This window comes from Oryzias melastigma, linkage group LG22, assembly GCF_002922805.2.
Source record: "Oryzias melastigma strain HK-1 linkage group LG22, ASM292280v2, whole genome shotgun sequence".
NCBI classification, from domain to species: Eukaryota; Metazoa; Chordata; class Actinopteri; order Beloniformes; family Adrianichthyidae; genus Oryzias; species Oryzias melastigma.
In genome coordinates this window covers 17,041,301-17,061,936 of record NC_050533.1, presented here as the reverse complement: position 1 = coordinate 17,061,936, position 20,636 = coordinate 17,041,301, and the positions used below count along the sequence as shown (strand labels likewise).

The following is a 20,636-nucleotide window of genomic DNA, read 5'->3' as shown; positions in this document are numbered from 1 at the left end:
AATTAACCAAATCCAGCCAATGTAGTATACCAGAAAGCTTGTGTGATTTAAAAAAATAAATAAAAGTTAATGTCATTACTTAGGTTACTCAAAAGAAAAACAAAGAGGAAAAGCTGTTTGTACAGCTCTCCTCTATAAATAGACTTTGATACACTCATATCTGATCATCATCTCAGTGATTAAAAACACCTAACTAAGCCTCAATTAGCCTGAGAGCTTTACAGGCTCCTTCCTCTCTGCCTCCTGATAATGTTTAGAATTGTGATAAAAATATGAATGTGTAAATACACTTTAATTGGATACTATTTGAAATGTTATGTTCATTTTGCTCCGTTTTGGATCAATTTTAGAACAAGTACTGACGTCTGCTTTTCCTCCTGCAGTGCATTCAAAGCTTGCCATCCTCAGGTCATGATGTTTTATTTTGCTGCTGAGAGTCAAGAGGACATGAGTCTGTGAGTTACATGATTGAATTTGTTAAAAAATATATATTTTATTTTTCCTTTAGTGTTCCATTTTTGTGCTAAAAATGTGTTGACTTTTTTTTTAAGGTGGCTGAACAAACTTGGGCTCGCCTCCATTCAATATGAAGCGCCAAGACAAAATGCAGCAACAGGTAGTGATCCATCAAATTAATCTCTGTTGTTTCATTCTGACCTTTAGCAGTTCTGGACTGCAAGGATCAGGTTGTCTTTGCAATTCTTCTTTCTTCGAGCAAAAAATTTCACAACAAACTCACAAAAGTTTGCACTTTCCTTGTACATGGTGGATTTTGGACATAGTGGATGAAGCCCCCCGAAAATTACGACATCAGAGCGGGACAAACCATCATAAAATGAATAGGACCAAAATCTCCTATGGGGCTCAAAAAAAAATTCAAAATCCATCAACAAAGCCAAAATACCTCGTATTTATACTTTACAACTGCAACCAAATGTTTGTTGAACTCTGACCTTGGGAAGAGGCCACCATCTTAAATAAAAAAATAAAAAAAGCATTTTGAGCAGCGTTAGAGTGGCATGTTTCACAAAGTGGCGCTTCCCTTCTGCTCGCATATTTTTATTAGAATTTTGTGAAAATGTTATTCATAAATTGTTGGTTCAAGGCTGAATGAAACGATATAGTACGAACATAATATGAATGTGGGTGTGGTTATCAAAAAAAAAACCTCGGTTGCTAAGGATATTCAAAAATGTACTTTTGTAAATTCTTCTAAAAATTACATAAATCTGTTCGTCACCCCCAGGCAACCAAAAAATAAAATGGTTACTATGGAGATTAAACCAATATAAGTGTTCTTTTAATGAATTTGTCACCTGTAGCTCCGATAAGTTTATAAATTTACACTTGCAGCCTTAAATTTGAAATAAGCATAGCCTCTTGAAGTGTTTTCTTCCTCACATGCCATGAATTTAGGCTTTTTTTGTGTCTCCTCATGTAATCTCTGACCCTCAGAGTGTTATAGTGAAGCAAGCGACCATGAAGAAGCTGAAAGCACAGAGATCCCGCCGCCTCCGTACTCTGAGCAGACGCTGCAGGACTCTGTCGATGCCCCCAGTCAACCTGGAAGCACGAATCAGGTCAGGAGACGTGCTCTTCAATTTACCATCATGGAACTTCAAACATCTTCATATTTTTGGTTTACATCTTTGCTCTCAGGGTTCACTTCCTCCACTTTACTCTTCGACGGCCTCCAGCGAAACCAATGGGTCACCCTCCTCCCCAATTAGCACGATGACGTCACAGAGCTCCGCCTCTTCAGTCCAAAAGCAGCGGCAGTCCTGGTCAGACCTCAATTCGCAGGCCGCGCCTCCAGCTGGGGAAACTGCAGTGGTGTGCTCAGTCCAGGTGCAGTTGCATCAGGCCCCACAAGAGGAAGCAGAAGATGAAGAAGAACAAGAGCAACAAGAAGAAGAAAGGCCATCTGAGAACTCAGTCACCCAAAATTTACCAGACTCTACTGGATCCAAAGAGGAAAGCTCTGCAGCAGAACAACAGGGGGATGTAGTAGAAGCTCAAGACAAAAGTATGCTTTCCATTTGTCTCATAGTCAGATCAAACAACATAATTTGTTCAATGTGTTTTCTGTCTAACTTCAAAATCTATCTTGTGCTGCTTGCAGGAGGTGATGGAAACAACTCAGACGAGATGGAGAAGCTGTACATCCATCTGAAAGAGGCCAGCCTCTCACCCATAGGAGACCGCAAACCGTCCACCAAAAGAGAATTCAGGGCTTCCTTCGTAAAACGCTGTAAAAACAAGAACATCAACGAAAAGCTGCACATGATCAGGGCGCTCAACAGCACGTTAAAGGTAAACTTTGTCTTCTGCATTTAAAAAAAATAAATAAATACACATTTACAAAACATTTCAATGCTAATTTTTTATTTTCTCTGCACAGTCTAAGGAGGCGGACTTACAGGCAATAGAGCAAGTGCTGACAGACCCCGAACTGAACTCTGAGAGGTTCAGAGAGTGGAAGGAGGCCAATGCGCCCTTGGTGCAGGAAATCTGCATCAAATGCGACCAGCAGGGGGCAGCAGAGGCTGTAAATCTTGCAGCATCAACCATTGCTGCACAGGTGGTAGAGACTAGTATTTAAACTCCTGCTATTATCACTGTTTTTACTTGGAAGACTTGATTAAAAATGTTTGGAATAAACTCATTGCTGTTATTTAAACGTTTTTCCCCAAAAAGCCTGGATCTATAAAGATAGTAAACCTCTCTAGTGTGATGCTTGTTCAGCATCAGCCTAGATTAATAAAATGTGAGTTTTCCTAGTATTGTCCTAATCATTCACGGCTAGGTATGCTTTTTCCATGAATTATAGCTTCAACTTCAAATTTATTATATTAAATATGTGAATCTGTCATCTCTTCACAAGGAAATAGTTGTTTATAGTGTTTTAGCTTTTTTGTTGTTTTGTACAAAATGTTTTTAACAGTTCATTGTATTTGGTGCCATGCATCATTGATGCCTGTTACACGTTAAACTGTTTTTGTAAGGTTTGGCTGTGATAAACCCATTCTGATCAGTAGGACTTTTTAGACTGAACTGAAGGACCCGCCTTAACTGATTGAATGTGGGATATGAATCAATATATTTTGCATTCTGGGATGTCAAAGTGTCATGGAAACAAAAAACAATTGAAACAAAGTGTGCCAATTTCATGAATGAGACTACACTAAACTTTGAAAAATTTTGAGCCATTTTTACTGCAAAAACTCTGTTGTATGAAACTGTTTTTATTCCAAGTGTTACAAGCCTTTATCTCTAGTTTTGTAAAATTAAGTTGACATGGATTTGTAGCAGTGTTAGTAAGCATTTTTAGCACAAAGCTTGGCAGATTAGTTATGGAACAAGAGAAAGCCACTGTTACTGTACTCCTATGCTGTGGTCCCAACAATATGGTGACTCCACAAGAATGGGTTCAATCCTGGGCCAAATAAACAGCTGTTTGGTTCCAAATTTTGCTTTTTTTTCTCTTTTTGTTAAATATTTACTGTTTGTAAATAGTTGTACATGTGATAAATCTATTAGTTGTAATAAATGTCTTTCTTCTGATTTTTTTTGTGTGAAACACTTTTATTGGTGTGTTTTTTGGGGGGTAAAATGATCATCTTATTGCTGGCCAAACTGTAGTACTCTACAACCACCGCTAGGAGGCGCATGGAAGCTTACCAGTGGAAGTTATGCGCCATATTGGCAGTCTCCTCCATCTCAGCAGACGTCGAGCAGCATGTCTTTCACCGGTTATTGAGGAGATTTACGTAAATATATTCTGTGACCTGCCTGCCAAAACAAGACACAATGGAGGCAGTTAAAGCCTTTAACAACGAGGTTTGTTTAAACTACTACAGAATTTAACTATTCGGGGATATTGCTTAACTTAACGTTTGCTAGTCGCTGTTTGGCTAGCATTAGCATCAAATAGCAGGAGGATGCTTCGCTCTAGGCCGCTGGTCATACAGCAGCACAAAAACAGTATTAATTGCGTAATAAATGTTTAATTAAGACTTAAATCTACAAATACATCAATTGTGTTTATTCAATGTTTTAAGAAACATTTGAGAATAAAATAACTTGATGTGTATTACTGTGGTTTCTGAATGTAACAAGCTAGCTATAAGTTAGCAATGCCGCCCTAGTTACGTGGTAACTTGTTGGGCTTTATAAATTCATAGCATTCAAGTCGAGTTGCTCTGGCTTCTTGCACTAGAATTTGTTTAATTATTCTACAAGCAATTTCTCAAAGCTGTGGTATTACGCATACATACCCACTTAAAAATCAGAGGACACCGAAACTCCGATGTTTACTCCTAGCGCTAAGCTAACACCGCAACACTGACAGTGTTTGCTCCTGAACGACCAGTGCTAATGATAAACTCACTGATCTTTCACCATTAGGATGGTGTTATTCACTATTCGTCAATGGAAAATACAGTCAAAATAATTGGTTGTATTGGAATAAACGTAATAATCAATGTAATATTTGCATTATAAGTAATTAGGAACACTTAAACCATAACATATGTTTGGATGTACTAAAGATTTATACAATTCATAATTGATGTTTTAACATAATAATAAATACATAGTAATAATTTAGTCATGTTATGTTAATGACATTGTGTGACAAAAGCTGCTTTCTGATGTCTTTGTCTCTTTCAGCTTTACTCGTTGAATGAGTACAGACCACCCATCTCCAAAGCCAAGATGACCCAGATCACCAAGTCTGGAATAAAGGCTATAAAAGTGAGTATGTTCAGGGATGAGGCAGGTAATTAGTCAAGAAAGAGATCACCAATGACCAAATAAATAAATATTATTGTGTTGCTCATCTTTTCAGTACAATTTTGATATAAAATGTCTGAAAAACTACCCCAGAAATGGACTAGGTCAATAATTATTTCTAACTTAGGACCATGTTTCAGTGTATTTACTTTTTCTCATGGCATCTATTCTTATCTTTAAATAACTACGTAATGAGTAAAATGTGGAAAAAGTTACAAATGTTGTCGTGATCATAAATGGTTTCAAATAGGTGAATTTTACAAGTTGGTTCATGGGGAAAAAAACTGTCTGACTAACAACATTTCTCAGAATATTGGGGAAATGTGGTTGTTGAAATCCAAACAACTAGACATTATGGTAAGTCTTTAGAGGTGAAAAATCAAAGAAAATGTATTTGAAACCTTAGTGTGACAATAAGGATCAGTTTTCACATGCTGGCGGTAGAATGTTGTGCTGGCTAAGCAGTGAAAAGTTTTGTAGATGAAGGAGCAAGACATTTTAACATGTAGTAAAGACATTTTTTTTTCTTGAAAATTTGCTTTTTTTTCATTTTATTATTCTTTTTTTGTGTGCTCATGTTTGTTTATTCCACTATTATGCTACATGTATGCAGACTACAGCTTGCAAAGGTTACAGAACTTAACTGTAACTCCAAAATAATGGATGCAGCGTTACTAACATAAAGAATACCAAACAACTATTATCATTTCTATGAATCTTTGCACAACATAACAAAGAAAAGTTGTTACTATTGTCATAGTGTCCAGATATTTTTCACACTATCACATTATCTCCTCACTTAGTCAACATTAAAGAAATTATGAAACTTTTTGTTGCTGTTCCTGAATATTTTGTCAATAAAACGTATTCAACTAATTAGTTTCGATACTATGAAGCACTTTGTGATTTGTGTCTTGAAAGGTGCTACATAATTAAAGATTATTATTATTAAATTAAGCACTAGATTTAACCCCAAACTATAAATTATTTATTTGATCCATGTGTGCTTCTGTTATAAAGCTAGCATGGCCAACTAAGATTACCATCTTTAAAATGCCACCAAAAGCAGCCAGAATCATAAATCAATACTTTTTTATTTTGTACGTGTGGGCCATACTGTCATAAACCAGTAAGGAGACACATTCTTATCTCGCCAAATGCATTTAAGTGTAATACAAGTGAATACAAATTTTACAATTTAATTTAGGTTTAAGGAGTGGTCACATTTTTTTTTTTATTAATAGATGAAACCAGTCATAGCACTACATCATAAACAAGCAAAACAGATAGTGGAAAATAACTTGCTATTATGTAAAATGAAAAAAATATACAGAAAAATATCATTATATATCTGGAATTTATGTTTTTGAGATCTTTAGTTGTCTTTCTCGGAGAGTAGCTTTTAAAAATGTCTTCATAGAAATGTGCCTGTTGGGTGAAAAATCATAGCCACTAGCTTTTTGTTGACTATGTTCCCCCTTTTTTCTTCTAAATATACAATTTACTGTGTAGATCAAGAATTTGGGGTGCATCAATAGACTAATGTGGAGATTTGGTTTGTTTTTGACACATGTCGATCTGAAGAGTTTGGATACTAGAGGAGCAGCTCTGACCCATTTTCTTTTAGATCTTACTTCATCACTTTTAAAGTGAACTTGAGAGATGCTGCTGGTCTGCACTTACTTTTTTTGCAACTTGTTGAAACTCTAAATTTCCTTCTTTACATTTAAAGTTTAAAAAAAGGGAAGTAAGTGCTTCCAAAAGTCTACACTAAACGTTGTATTCCGCAGAATATTGTAACAGTTGATTTTGGTGTGTCTGACGAGTGTGTTTCTTTTGAATAACACCTGTTTCCCCTTCCCTCAGCAGCTCTCCCAGCTCCCCCAAAGCACTGAAAGTGAAGCAGGAGGATGGGGTGGAGAGAGTTACAAAGAGATAAGAGAATCCCTAACCAGCTTAGGTAGGAGTATGGGCTGTTTCAAAAGGAAGATGGGAGAGTATCAATTTGCTCCCACGCACCAGGAGAAGCAGGGTTTTTGCTGTTCTGGTTTCCATGCGTTGGTTGAGTTGGCATTAGTAAATGGTTCGTTTTCTCTTAATAAATGCTACTTTGGATCATTTTAAGGTGGTAGATGTGGTTTGATGTAGATGATAATCTAACTTAGATAGATTTCTTTATTGGCTAAGGAATAGAGGGGAAACAGTCATTTGTCACTAGATCTTGAACTCAGGAATTGTTGGAAGACAGACAAATTGTCATTATCCATTTAGGAATGTTGCGGTTTTGCTTTACAGACACCCAGTTTTTGTGTGTGCATTAACTCCCAAAACACATTTCTTATTTGCAACACAATAATCATCCTATTTGTTTTTCTTCCATTTTTGCCTATGATTGGCAGGATGTAATGGTCCCGAGAACACATTAGTTGTAACATGTTATACCCACAATTCAGAAGAAATTATGTCAGTTTCACACACACATATGTTATTAAATTCGTCCTTTTTTTGTTCAAAAGAGTTTTTAATCCAATTTATCTGGTTTAAAATCAAACAAATACAGAGTCAGTTTAACAGACACACTATTGAGATTTTTAATTACTTAAACCTGTTGCACTTCTCACAATGCATCGCACCCTGATGTGCTGGTGTGAAAGCAAAGGTGTTGTTTGTTTTGTGATTTTACTTTGCAGTACTTGTCAGTTACATTTTCGGTACTGCACTAGTGTGAGGTTGAAACTGACCTTGTGGTGTTAGAGCTTCTGGTCTGAGATGATTGTGTGAGACCAAAATTTGGTGGGAAACTTGACTTGGTTTGGATGTGGCGTCCTTTTCCGCACACAGTTGCTTTGTGTCTTTTTCCAATCTTCTTACATTTTATTTGTTTTTATATGCTCATTTCCAACACATCTGGCTGTAATTATTATTTTCACAATGATAATGGAGGGGGGGGGTCTCCAAAAATATTGGCATTGTAAATGAGAAATTGAAGAATTAGCTTAAAATGTGTGATAATTCATCTATAGAAACAACATATTTTAGGTTTTTGAATTTGTGAGAATTAATCACAGCAGGTCTGATAGACAGGAGTCATGCGAGGTCTTAAAAAGTCTTAATAAGCCTTGAACTCGAAAATGTAGAAATAAGGCTCTAAAACGCATTAAAAAGTCTTACATTTTGACATCTTGGTCTTAAAAATTTTACAGTTTAAAACTTTCCAAATGACTTTTCTGGTCTAAAGTTTCATTTTTTAACCACGATTGTGGTTAAAAATTTGAAGTGTGAAGTAAAATGCGACGAAGAAGAAGGGGTCACCCGCTTCAGCCTTACGACACAGGACTAAATACAAAGAGGTGAGAAGCTACATGTGACCAGGGCTGATAGATAGCTGGTATGGTTTGGTGCTGCGTACGGGCAGAGCTCTAAATTTACACCAGCCAATACTTTAATTTGGGGGGTAGAAAAAATTCACTAGTCACTTTGGTAGGACATTGTTCATCTTCAATTAAAGGAAACTCAAACTCACAACAATGACTTTTACGTGTCTACCTTCTCTCCCCTATTTGGCTGCCAAAAACATCCATCCCAGAGTTAGTTCTCAACAATAATTCTGACTTTCTTGGGTGGAATTTGCAGATTTAATACTCACATTTGCCGCAGCAGGTGGTGCATTCAAAGACTGCATTGGGATGTCCACACTTTTGAGAGAGCGTGCTCTTGCTGCATTCAGGTGCACTGGTGATTTCTACCATTGTATCATTGTTACTCTTTGAAATGACAGAACAACACGCTATTCTGTAAGAACACACAATAAGGATAAATGTTGCACATTTTTCAATATACATGTTTTTTCTATACATGACATTCTTGAAAAAAAAAAGCTTCAAAATAATTATTTTATTGTTTATCGCCAGTTTTTATCTTAATAGAAACATATTGCATTAAAAAAGGGTAGTCTGATTTTTTTTAATTGAATGCTATACGCGTCCATAACTGTTTTTATCAAAAAAATTATTTATCATCACTGAAATGGGATTTACACCACCCTCTCTCCTCTAACGTTATCCCCTAATTCTGTCTCTTCCATAAACAAACACATCACACACGTGTGTCGTATAGGGTACGTTAGATTTGTTCTCCAGGGATGCTCAAATTGTTCACAGTCAAGTAGGTATATTTCAATGCAAGTTGGAGGCTGGTTTGTTTGTATTTGTTGGTTAGTTTGGAATGTGAAAAAAACAATACATGATTCATACAGTTTCTGAACACAATTGTGGTTTGTGAAGTGGTTTGTGAACAACAATGCAATGGTAGAAGTGAAACTTGCAGCAAATAAATTACTTTTTATTAATAAACTCCCTGAAAAAAGATCAATCCAGTAAAGATTGTTTAGGTGGAAGATTGCTAGTGAGGATGAAGATGCACAAGCTAAAATTAGAAGAGAAGAAAATGAGAAAGTAGATGCATTCTCTGCACTTATCAAGTTCTGTAGTACAACAATCAATTAAATATTTGCCTTTGGTTTCAACTAATTGGAATAATCAATTATCTCCAGTTGCAGAATGCATATACAAATTTTTCCTTGTTTATAGTCCCTTAATCTTACCTTGACCAATCTCAAACTCTGGAGTAGCGCACATGCGTCTGCACTCTTTTCTTTTTTTTTTTAACTTTTTTTTTTTGTTTGTGTCCGTTTTGTTTAATTTGGCAAAAAGACAACGTCAGAGCCAATTGTTTACACAAATTTGGTTTATTAGTCTCCGATAGTTTTACTCCACCAAAATGTGAATAATGAAGCACTTAATGTTTTCTGTAGTCTGGTAAATGTAATTGAATTACTGAGATTTAAACTGTAATTCTTTGTATTACTCCATTACTGACAAGGATTTCTTCTTTTCTTCGTCCATGGGGCAGGGAATTAGGCAGAGAAATAGGTCTTAATTTTTCTTTCCAGTTTTTCTTCTCAAAGCCCTTAAAGTCTCTGTCAAGCATAGCGGCAGAGGGGAAGAATTTGAGCTTGTTCCAGGAACTTGGCATGTTTCGCTCATTGAACTGTTTACCTAGATTTTTTTAAACCCATATCATAGTTTTGTGGAAAAGTAAGCTGAGCTGACAAATGTTAAAACTCTCACGGAAGTCATGCAAACTCACATGGACAACATCTACTTCAAAACAATGTTACTAAAGTTGTCAGTTTTTTTTTTTTTTCTTAATTGCCTTTGAACTTCAGTTTAAGTTTTTGGGTGTTTTCAGTCAGGACACATTTGGTCTGCTTAAAGGGAACCAGAGTTCGTTTCACCTGACAATCCAGAACAAATTTTCAGTCTAAATACATCCAAGTGGACCCTGGTCTAGGGCCCATCTTTCTCAATTCTTTTCCAATCGGACTGAGCTCCGTTTTGCTCTGAGTTTCCTCCGTCTGAATAGGCTCTGTACTCAGAACAAACAACAAGACTAAAACGCCCACCGTAGTTGGGCATTATGGGATGTAAACATTAGCGGAGCAAGAATAAAACAGAAACTCACTGAAATATGGTTGAATGAACGAATACAAGCTCATTAACGTGATACATGTTGATTCTTGACAATCTATATGTCACAAACACTCATCAGCGTACCTTCATAGCCAACATCTTCTCAGTAATCACCTTGCAGAATGTCTCCACCGTACCAGAGTAGCAAGTAAAAAGTGTTAAACCTGACCTTGATTCAGACGTTCAAAATTGGTCAGCGAAATATAGAGTTTGAATGAGCAAATTTTCCCGAAACGGACTTTAAAGCCTAGAACTCCCTTATTCTTTCTCTTGCTGCTTTGCCACACCCTTGTAATGCCTGCCCAATGACTGAAGAGATCTTCAATCACCGCGTTTGTTTACAAGCTTTGGTTCAGAGTAGAAATGTCTGATTGAAGGCAGTCTGAGTACAGACCAAACGCAAGATTCAGCTGACTTTTCCAGTCTGAATACACCCTTAAAAGAGAATTGTTTTGATGGTCTAGGAACTGCATTAATGCAGTAAAAGCCAGACGAGTTTTTGTTCTGCCTCTTACAGTAAAACTTGAGTTGTTATTTTTACTAAAGTATTTAGCTATAGCAGTATATCGCCTTTTAGGACCTGCACACACATCAGAAGATCCGTACTGTGCTCAAGTATGTTTGACCTCCAAACAGGCCTTCTTTGGATGTTTTGATCCCTCCATTTTTACGCAGTGTCAGGATTTAGTGAACTGTGACAACTATCCACTTACAGACGGATAGATTCACGTACGTCTTTGTTTTCCTCATAAACAGGCATCTGGCTCAAAACTGTACATCTCCGATGTTGCTCAAAGTTTTTTTGTTACGTTAATGTTGGCTTGGGGTTGTGAGGGTCTTTAAGCTTGTGGGAGAGTGTTTAAACAAAACAATACTGGGAAATCAACATAGAGTTACTTCTGCCCCAACATTACCATCCAAAAGCAAATTAGATTCTAATTATTTTTTTATAAGATTTTAGTCATATTTTGTCCTCTTCTGTTTACTGCTATTTGTATGCCCAGTGTGTGCTTACAAGGACCAATTATAATAATATGAACACATTTTTTTGTTTTTCTATTTCTGGTTTTAACTTTAAATGTAAACTAGAAGATATTTTATTTTTATATCTTCTAAAGTTGTTTTTAATTGACCATCTTAAATGTAAAAAAATGACTGTTGTAGAACTATCAATTTGCATTTTACTAGTACTTGTCATAAGAACAATTCCAAAAGTTATGTAATTGCTTGTAATTTTCTTTACTATGATTCGTCTTTGCGGGCCAATATATTGTGGTAAAATTCCTCTGAGTATTCTTAAAAATGTAATCTGAAACTAGACCCACCTGCCTAACTACCTGCATAGAAAATTGTCTGCTAATGATTTATTTAGTGGCTGGGGACCATTCACAGTTTATTACTTTTTGTTGGGGACTTTATTATCAATAAATAAACAAAGCAACAGAATTGAATTTATTGCAGTAGAATATAGATTTACAGAGTTGATTTTTTTTTATTTGGGAGTATTGTTTCCCTATAAGTTAATTTTTGAATGTGGTCTTCTGGGTGATTTGACCTTTCCCATAAATGTGAAGCTATTAGTACAGCCATATTATCATTAAGAAAGCAGGAACTGTGTCAGTGCTTTTGAACTATTTTAGGTTAACTTCATAGATTAAAGTCAGAAGAATTTGTCCAAGTAAAATACAATATTTATTTATTTTCCAGAGTAGTTTTTTTATGGTCTGAATAGTTAATGGTTGCTCACATGTGATGAGTGTTAAAGACACAGCTGATGTTAAAGATGTTTCTAGGCTGCAGTCAGTGACTCTACTTCTCACTGCTCCATCAAGCTCTTCAGGTTTTTGCAGTTAACTGGATTCCCAACTATCCAAACACGCACTTGCAACTTCATTCAGGAGTTGTTATAAACTGAGGATGTCATAACATTTAACAATCTCATATAAAATGCAAATGTAGCTCAAAGAACTATCCAATTTGTATTGTTATTATTTATTTATCATTCAAAGCTGATACAGATTTACAAATACATCAAAATATTACTATTTTTTAATATTCTTATAATTTAATTTTTTTAACACTAAGATTAATCTTTTTTAAACCTAAAAAAACGATCTCAACGGCAAATTTCAAATCTCAGCTGTACTGTAATGATTTTAGAAGTTTGAAAGTGACCACTCCATTTAATGAACAGCTGTTTTTCTCCAAGTGCATTAGAGGCTTCCTTTAGGAAGAGAGCACTCCTTTTATAGTCGCTTATAAGTGGAAGCATACCAGCAATCTGTTTAGTAAAGTGTCTCCAGATCTTCATTTAAAAAGCTGAGTGCTCAGATCTGTCTGAACGACATGCTTACTTTCCACGTCTCCAGAGTTGTATATGAGGTGGCTGCAAACTTTGATCTGTGATTGCCTTTATTACTCATTACCCACACAAGCTTGGGGAAACATTGATCGTATTAATCTATGTTGACAGTCTGGCACTGCTACCACCTGGGGTGCTTGTTGTTCCTACATGACAGTGTGTGGCATGCTTGCACTCAGTTTGGTTGCCAGTATTTGCTCATGGGCTGCCTGACTCCTGTCCATATATGGAGCACAGTTTTTCAGAGTGATTTTAAATGGCAGCTTTTTCATGCAATCACATATGATGAGTAAAAATACCTGCAGACATTATCTCCTTAAAATAGTCAGAAATGCACTTTCTAAATGCAAAGCGAATTATTTTCTTCTGTTTTCAACCTATGTCCTACATGCCATTTCAGTAAAATGTTGATGGGATTAGTAAATATCCCTCTTTTTTTCTAGTAGTAAAGTAGCATGATGCTATTTAGTTAATTCCCTTTTTTTGTATTTATTTTCAGAATTTAAATATATTGAGCTTTCAAAAGGCTAAAAAAATGGCTTGGGATTGAAAAATATCATATGCCACATAAAAAAGGACCAAAATGTTTCAAGAACAACTTAAAAAACCAACATACAAATAGGTATCCCCACAAAGGTGAGGAGCACATGCAGTAACAGCTCTGAAGAAGAAGGTCATTTTACATTGTCTGTCATCACAGACAGTTCTGTAAAAGCAATAATAGTGATGTCTCTATTTATGAAAGGTACAGACGTCCTGTTCTCTGTATCTTGTGTAACTTTGGACCTTCTTATTCTTTGAGACAAAACCTCAAGTCCCTAAAAGTTCCAAACTCATTTTTTTAAAAATGTATTGCTGGTCATGTGTCCTCAACTACATCAGACCAGCAGCCTCTAAGATGAATGACGACTAAGGTGATGATATCACAGAATTATTCACTAGTCTCTTGCTGTTTGGTGAACTCCTCTCTTTACCTTTTGGCTTCCCCCTGTAGGGATCGTTAGAGCTCATTATTCACCTTCGTCTAACCATATCCTTTCCATCCTCCTCTCACAACAACCACTCTCATGTCTCTCTTCATTAAATGCTTCAACAGCAGTTAGATGAGAATAATAAACCGTGTGTAAGATCAGTGAATCCGTTTGGTTGAATGTCCGAGATGCTGTTAATTAGCATCTTCTGAATGCATGGAAATAGATTGGATGTTGGTTTAAATAAAAAAAAAAACATTTTTTTTTCTTGATTTATATTTTTCCTATGATTGCACTGTTGTGTTTTGAATCGATCTGACTTTTGGACATTTAAAACGGATTGCTTTTTATTTTTTTCCCCTGTTTTTACATTGCTAATATCTGGACTCACATTAGCATGTTTTTCCAGTGTGTTGTATCGAACTGTTCTTGTTTTGTTCTTTCAAGGCAGCTATGAGCAAGGGTAGGTAGGAAAGGGGTAGAATAGAGTTAGATGAAGTCAGATGATTTGCTGTGGTGACCCCTAAAGGGAGCAGCTGAAAAACAAAGAAAGAAACGATAGATATTAGTAAACACATCAATGTTTCGTTAAAGATCCTTATAAAAGAAAATAGCTTTAAAAACGTCCTATCCAAGGAATACATGCCATAAATAACCTGTGATAGATGAAATCCGCAAAGTAGGATTATAGATATTTTAGGGCTGTAAAACCCCTCACTGCGCAATTTATACATTTTTCAGACAGACATGAACTTTTTCACACTTGTTTAAACTTGTTTAAACCTTCATAGAAAAATAAGTCCATTATTACAGAATAAAAACAAACATCTTATCAGGATCCAAGATTTGTTTAACTGGGATGCTAAAGATAGTCTGTACTGGAGACACAACAGACAGAATGTGTTGCGCTGCAGAAAGAGAAAAGACAAAATCAAGCTTGCAAAATTTTACTGAAGAAAATCTGAGAAACAGAGAGACTACGCAAATCGCAGTACAGTGAGGGAACACTCTATATCAAGCTATTGTTTGTACAAAGGAATTTATAATCTGAATATTGAATAAAAGACCCTGCATCCTGAAAGAGATACAGCGGGTTAAGAAAATGGATGGATATTAAAGAAGATATTTAGGTGACCTATTCAAGCTGTGACATAATTTCAACTTTTTTTGTATTTTTTGTTTTACAGAATTGAAGTAAAGCATTTTGACAATATATAATTTTACTTTTTCAGAGAAATGTTAATTTACTTTTTCTGGATGTTATTTCTATACGTTTATATTTAAACAAATATACTACAGAGCAATCACGAAAGAAAGAAGTTGAAAATATTTTAGTATGTAAGAGTCATAGCTGTTGCTCTGAAAAACTCAGCAGTTCTTCATGAAGTTGAGCATGTTTGCTTTTTCAGGAGGTAGTCAGGTCCCGCTGTGGCTCATAATATCCCAGCAGTAGAAAATCTGTGGATAATTCTATCAAACAAAGACAGCTGGGCTATGACCAAATTTCCTCACTACTCACTCAATAGTGCAACATATAGTTCGCTCACCATTTTCTAGTGCTGTCCGAATCTACAGTTCTAAAATCAAGTGCCCTACAAATTTCCCAGAATTCTCTGCAAAAAACCAGTGTGCATCAATGCTCACTATGTATGGTAATATGGACCATAATGCATTGTGTTTGAACAAATTTTGCCCCAAAAAATGTTTAAATTATTTTTTTTATCAACCATCAACATGTTCATCATCAGAACACAGTGGATTAATGAATAGTTGACATAAAATTCTCATGTTGATAAAGTTTTCACTTTGCAAAATCAGTGGCGTCATACTGCCGTTAAAAAAAAAGTAGTGAGCATTGTGTCTGAATTGCTTTTGAAATCCAGGGCACTATATAGTTTTTTTAATAGTTAGTACTTTTCTGGTTTGTATTTCAAACCAGAAAACCAAAGAAGAGGATCACTCATATCCCATCACTATGGTGCTGAACTTCCTGAGAATAGAGTTTGTGATGCTGCTGAATGGGTCTGTAGTCTTAATTGAACTGCTATGTCCTCCACAACAAACGTTTTCAAGCACAGAGTCTTGGTTTCTTCTATAAATATAGAAATAATGTATTCAATTATGAATGCAGCCAAGGCCTTTCATATAAGATACATTTAATAGAGAGTAAGATAAATAAATTATTATTATTAACCCTAGAACACTTTTACTATAAAAAGTTGCACCATCACTTTTGCTGGGTAATTTTTGCCCAATATAATATACCCAATAAAAAGTAGTGCTAATGTTGTCGAGCATGGTGTCATGCTGTCACCCTTTTGATTGTTTTAACATCCTTAAAATCTATGTTGTGTTTTTATTACAGAGGAGTGACCCTTGAAGGGTCTCTTAAAGACTGTTTTGAAGTGAGTCTTTCCTCCAAACATGTTTTCATTGTAACTTTCAGTCTCCATTTAGCTTCACATTCTCCTTAAGTGACGTGTGAGTTTGAACTTGATCCCATAGCAGGGTTTAACATTCGATTTTACGCTAAGGTAACTGATTCGCAACAGACTGCATTTTATATATTTAAGCATAATTTAAAAAACATGATGGGTTAGTGATGTTGCACATTTAATATCAGTTGAAGACCAACTTACTAAGATGTTTACATCTTAAATGTCTGACCTGATAAAACAAACGCACATAGTTCATATTTCAGTGTACCAAGAGCTATATGTTATATGTTTAGGTTTAATGTTAATACGGTTAGATCAGGACTCTAGGACAACAATGTATGTACATTAGGGAAGTGTCAGCTTAAGTGCTCAGACTAACTGGAGACAAAATGTTTTCAAGCATATAATTATCAATGTAATTTTCTCAATTTTATTATATTTTTATGTCAGCAGTTGTTCTCATACAAACAAAACCTAACAATGCATAGCATATAAAAAATGTGTCTAAACATTTTATATACATTTAGAATTATTGGTAATACAAAAAATAAGTAAACTGTTCCTTAAAAATAACTTTCATAATTTATTGATAAAAAACTCATTATTTTTAGTGTGTAGACCAGTTGTAGATCACAATGCTATTATACTAAAATATAGTTGTTACTTTTAAATGCAAGTTTTGGTGATTAAAATGGACAATGTAAAAGAAAATGTTTTGAATTAAATAATATATACATATTTTTTGTGCTAGATACTTAGTCTGCTTTAAAGTGAAGTCCAAATAAATATATATGTATTTAGAAACTTGTACTTCCTTTATTTAGCTTTAAGCATTGTGGAAGACATTGTACAAACCACTCCAGCCTGCACGTATTATTATTATTATTATTTTTTTTACTATTCCTAACCATTTTGAAATGTAATTATAAAAAAATGCACAATTGCTGTTAGAAATATGAAACACATTTTGACACACCTTTACTGTTCCAAAACTTTGGTTTACTTATTCCTGAAGAAAAAGCTGTCATTCAACAGGCAGCACTGTTCGTCTGTCCTAATCAAACTGTTTACAAACCTGAGGCCATCTAAAGAGAACATGCAGACATAGATAAGATATCAGTACTTCCAATAGGTAAAAAAAACCTTTTAGATCCAGGAAATACCTCTCACATTTTGGCAAAAGTTTTCATTAAGCTGCTGTTGGTGTTGCATTTCTTTAGTTTGCTTATGTTGAAATGCCCCATAAAGAGCAGAACTAGAACTACAGGCCAATTACTTGAGTAGCCATGTCTGTTTGAACCATCTGCTCATTTACCTTTGTTTCTGCGTATGATAACTTTGGATTAATGCATTAAAATGTTGTGTTTAAGTTAACTCCTTTACTTCTTAGGGGGGGGTGTATCTAAATGCTGAACAGTACAGCTCTTAGAATTGGGATTGAGAGTATGTACTGGTTTTTATGTGAGTTTTAAATAATCTGTAAAAAGAGGATGCAAAAAACATTTGTTTATTCAAAAAATCTTGTTACAATGACTGACAGAAAAGAACACTGGAGTTTCCACAGTTGTTGGTGACATTGCGTCACATGTGGAACATTTACAGATCTTACAGAAAAAAAGCTCAACATGAAGATTTGGCTCAGATGGCTTAGATCTTAAATCAGTTTACATCAAGTCTCAAAAATGTTTTGTGACATACTAGAAATTTGGAACCTGATAGATAAACAACTGTTTATCAAAGCCTAAGTTAAAGCTAATGAGTTTATAGCCAGGAATACATTTAGAAATAAAAAAATACTATTATGCTCATTTTGAACACCTGAAAAATTTGATATTTACACTGCTATTGCAAACACGATAGCTAGGCTGAAACATTTTTACAATAAAAAGAAAGTGTGTTTGAATGTCTACTTAAAATAAGTTAGTTTTGGTGTTTAGCCACGTCTCCCAGTCTCCGTGTCTGCTCAGATCTCTCAGAAAACCTGGGCTAAGTCCAAATTCCCGCCTAATCCCAAACTACAAAAAAACTACACAGTGCAGGACTGTATAGTCCTCTGGATTTTAAATGCAATTCGGACACCGTTCTCACTATTTCTTTTTTTTTTTTTCTAAATATGATGTCACCGATTTCATAAAATGAAAATCTAATCAATATGAGCATTTTACAAAGTCTATCTATGAATTTGCTGTGTTCTTATTATGAAAATATGTGGATAGTTTGTTAAAAAAAATTACAGCTAAACACTTTTTTTTTTTTTTTTGCAAAAATTGTTCAAACACAATGCATTGTGGTCTGTATTCGCTAATATGGTGAGCATCTATGCACACTAGTGCATGGCAAAGACCTATGGGGAATTTCTACAACACTCGACTTTCGAATTGTAGATTTGGACAACAATACAAAATGGCAAACGCACTGGTGTGTGTTTGCCATTTCGGACATACCCCAGGTTTTTTTTTCATAACATCACTCAGATAATCTGAGTTTACATTTTCCTTAAGTCTTTAGCCTTGGTTTCCCAGTCTGTTAAGGAGACCATATAAGTGCAATCAAGTTGTGGAGATTTGAAAATGATGAAAGAAATGTATGTGTTAAATCTTCAGCCCTGTTACCATGCTGTTTAGTTTCACTATTAGCTCCACTGTAACTTCTATTCCGACATTGAGATTCATTTTGCAAAAATGATTAATCTTCTATATTTTTCAAGCTGAAGTTTGGTTTCAACTGCGGTGCTCATGGGCTTAGTACTGTTACCAATCCTAATATACTTAAAAAAAAAAAAAAAACTCAATAATGTCAAGCTTAACTCCTGTAGTTTGACTCCATCTACTGGCAGAAATTATGCTTGTCTTAAAAGAAGAAAACCATAGAGCACAATAAACCACAACAACTCTAAGTTTTCCAAAATACTGTTTTTTTCAAAATTTATGTTAACATTTTCAAGAATATTTTATCCTTTTATTTATCGGTAAAAGATGCTATCAATGTTTCTCTAAACTTTTTTAAATGTGTGTACTTGTCGTGCCCATTGATGTTTTCCACTTCTGTTGTTCTGGGGGTTTGCTGATTCTTTGTTCCACTGGAGAGAGAACAAATGATTAGTTTCCACATTTTTAAATATTCCCCTCATTTTTTTGTTGCACTGATCTGCTGCTTTACACCCTTTTCTGCTGTTTGCTGTAAAATTTATTTTTTATGTCAAACAAGTTGTTTTTTTCTTTCTTTCTTTCAGTTCTACAAGCATGTTGTCCAGAGTGTGGAGAAATTCATTCAAAAGGTAACTGATGTTATAACACAAGATGGTTTGAAAATCTCTGCAACTTAAATGAAATTAAAAAATCTAGGATTACTTTTTCTCTTTAAGTTGAAGTCCCATGTAGATCATAATGGAACAATTATTAGTAACTGTACTTTTCAATACTTACATGTAGGGCTGGGCGATATGGGAATTTTCATATTGCGATATCGTTTTTTTCATTTTGTGCAATAACAATATTAAAAACGATATAAATCAAATAATCAAAGTAATCTTTATTGCAAAGACCTTTACGACTTCAGCTTTTTACACCTTAACCCCCCCATTAAATCTTAGTTAGTTCAAATTAAACTTTCATTATTTTTTGTATTAACTGTAGTATTTAAACTAACTGTGAGGAACATTTAAATATTTCTGATAAATATTGTACATATACATAATAGTTAAACCATAACGGTGGTATGTTTTCAATAGGCTGTACAGAATTTCTGATTTATTTTAATCTGACTGCAGCACATACAAGTTCCTTTCAAATTAAAATTAAGTCTTAAAAACATTGTTCTAAAGCAGCAAATATATTGCAGTTATTTTTATTATTCTGAACATAAACCATAGGTACTGCTGTGCAGCAGAAGATAATAAAATGTAAACTTAAAATAAACAGTTCTGATAATAGATTTAATCCTCATTTCACTCAGTCATCTGACATGTGTACATGTTGGAGGATTGATCAAACACATCAGATCTCTTAATTTAGTGTCATGTCAGGAGTTGTTCAAAACAAGTTTATTTTACTATTATTAGATCACCTCATTAAGAAATGAGCATAAACGGCACAAATGTAACTAACACATTCATTTTTGATACATAATAAAACAACAAATTATTCTAATTCGAAGCTCTATACAAAACCTTTTGGTTAATATTTTAACAAAACCCTCAAACTCATCTCAACTCCACAGCCACAATCGAGTCCCCGCCCCCCTGCGCGCGGCTGTTACGAGCACGCTAGTCTCTCCTTCTCTCCTCTTTCAGCCCCGCGTGACACGTGACGGGCGGCAATAGACAGACTGTCTCCTTTTTCTTTTTTCATGGAGGTTCTCCTCTAAATCAGGTGTTTAAACTCCTGATTTTAAAGTGTGTCTTCTCTCCCTCACACTCTGTGGATCTGTCGGTAACAAGCAGCGCACCAGCGAAAGAATAATCCAGTCGGACCGAACCATTTTCAATGTAGAGGAGGGGGGTCCGGTGACGACGTTTCCAAAACAAAATATATAAACATCG

General features: G+C 35.0%; 2 protein-coding genes and 1 long non-coding RNA gene across 7 annotated transcripts in view; 2 read left to right on the top strand and 1 right to left on the bottom strand.

Annotated features, from left to right (window-relative positions):
* The window catches only part of LOC112142498 (connector enhancer of kinase suppressor of ras 3), a 49,878-nt gene extending 46,314 nt beyond the window's left edge, over positions 1-3,564 (top strand). Inside the window, exons 20-25 of one of the 2 annotated variants that reach the window (XM_024265939.2) lie at positions 384-455; positions 552-616; positions 1,456-1,580; positions 1,660-2,026; positions 2,123-2,313; positions 2,402-3,564. In XM_024265939.2, coding sequence (XP_024121707.1) covers positions 384-455; positions 552-616; positions 1,456-1,580; positions 1,660-2,026; positions 2,123-2,313; positions 2,402-2,602 — 1,021 coding nt within the window. In that variant the 3' untranslated portion in view covers positions 2,603-3,564. The remainder of the gene's footprint in view (positions 1-383; positions 456-551; positions 617-1,455; positions 1,581-1,659; positions 2,027-2,122; positions 2,314-2,401) is intronic. The other variant, XM_024265932.2, reaches the window with a different exon arrangement.
* LOC112142528 lies at positions 3,475-4,369 on the bottom strand. The gene is made up of 2 exons (XR_002918610.2): positions 4,278-4,369; positions 3,475-3,792 (listed from the first exon to the last, which is right to left on the bottom strand). It is a non-coding gene; the product is annotated as an uncharacterized LOC112142528 (long non-coding RNA).
* scaf8 (SR-related CTD-associated factor 8) overlaps positions 3,707-20,636 on the top strand; it is a 25,454-nt gene continuing 8,524 nt past the window's right edge. For 2 of the 4 annotated variants that reach the window (XM_024265906.2, XM_024265898.2), the window contains exons 1-3: positions 3,707-3,840; positions 4,672-4,755; positions 19,329-19,373. In XM_024265906.2, the coding sequence (XP_024121674.1) occupies positions 3,811-3,840; positions 4,672-4,755; positions 19,329-19,373 (159 nt within the window). In that variant the 5' untranslated portion in view covers positions 3,707-3,810. Of the gene's footprint in view, positions 3,841-4,671; positions 4,756-6,660; positions 6,755-19,328; positions 19,374-20,636 lie in introns of all 4 variants that reach the window. The other 2 variants (XM_024265922.2, XM_024265915.1) reach the window with 2 other exon arrangements.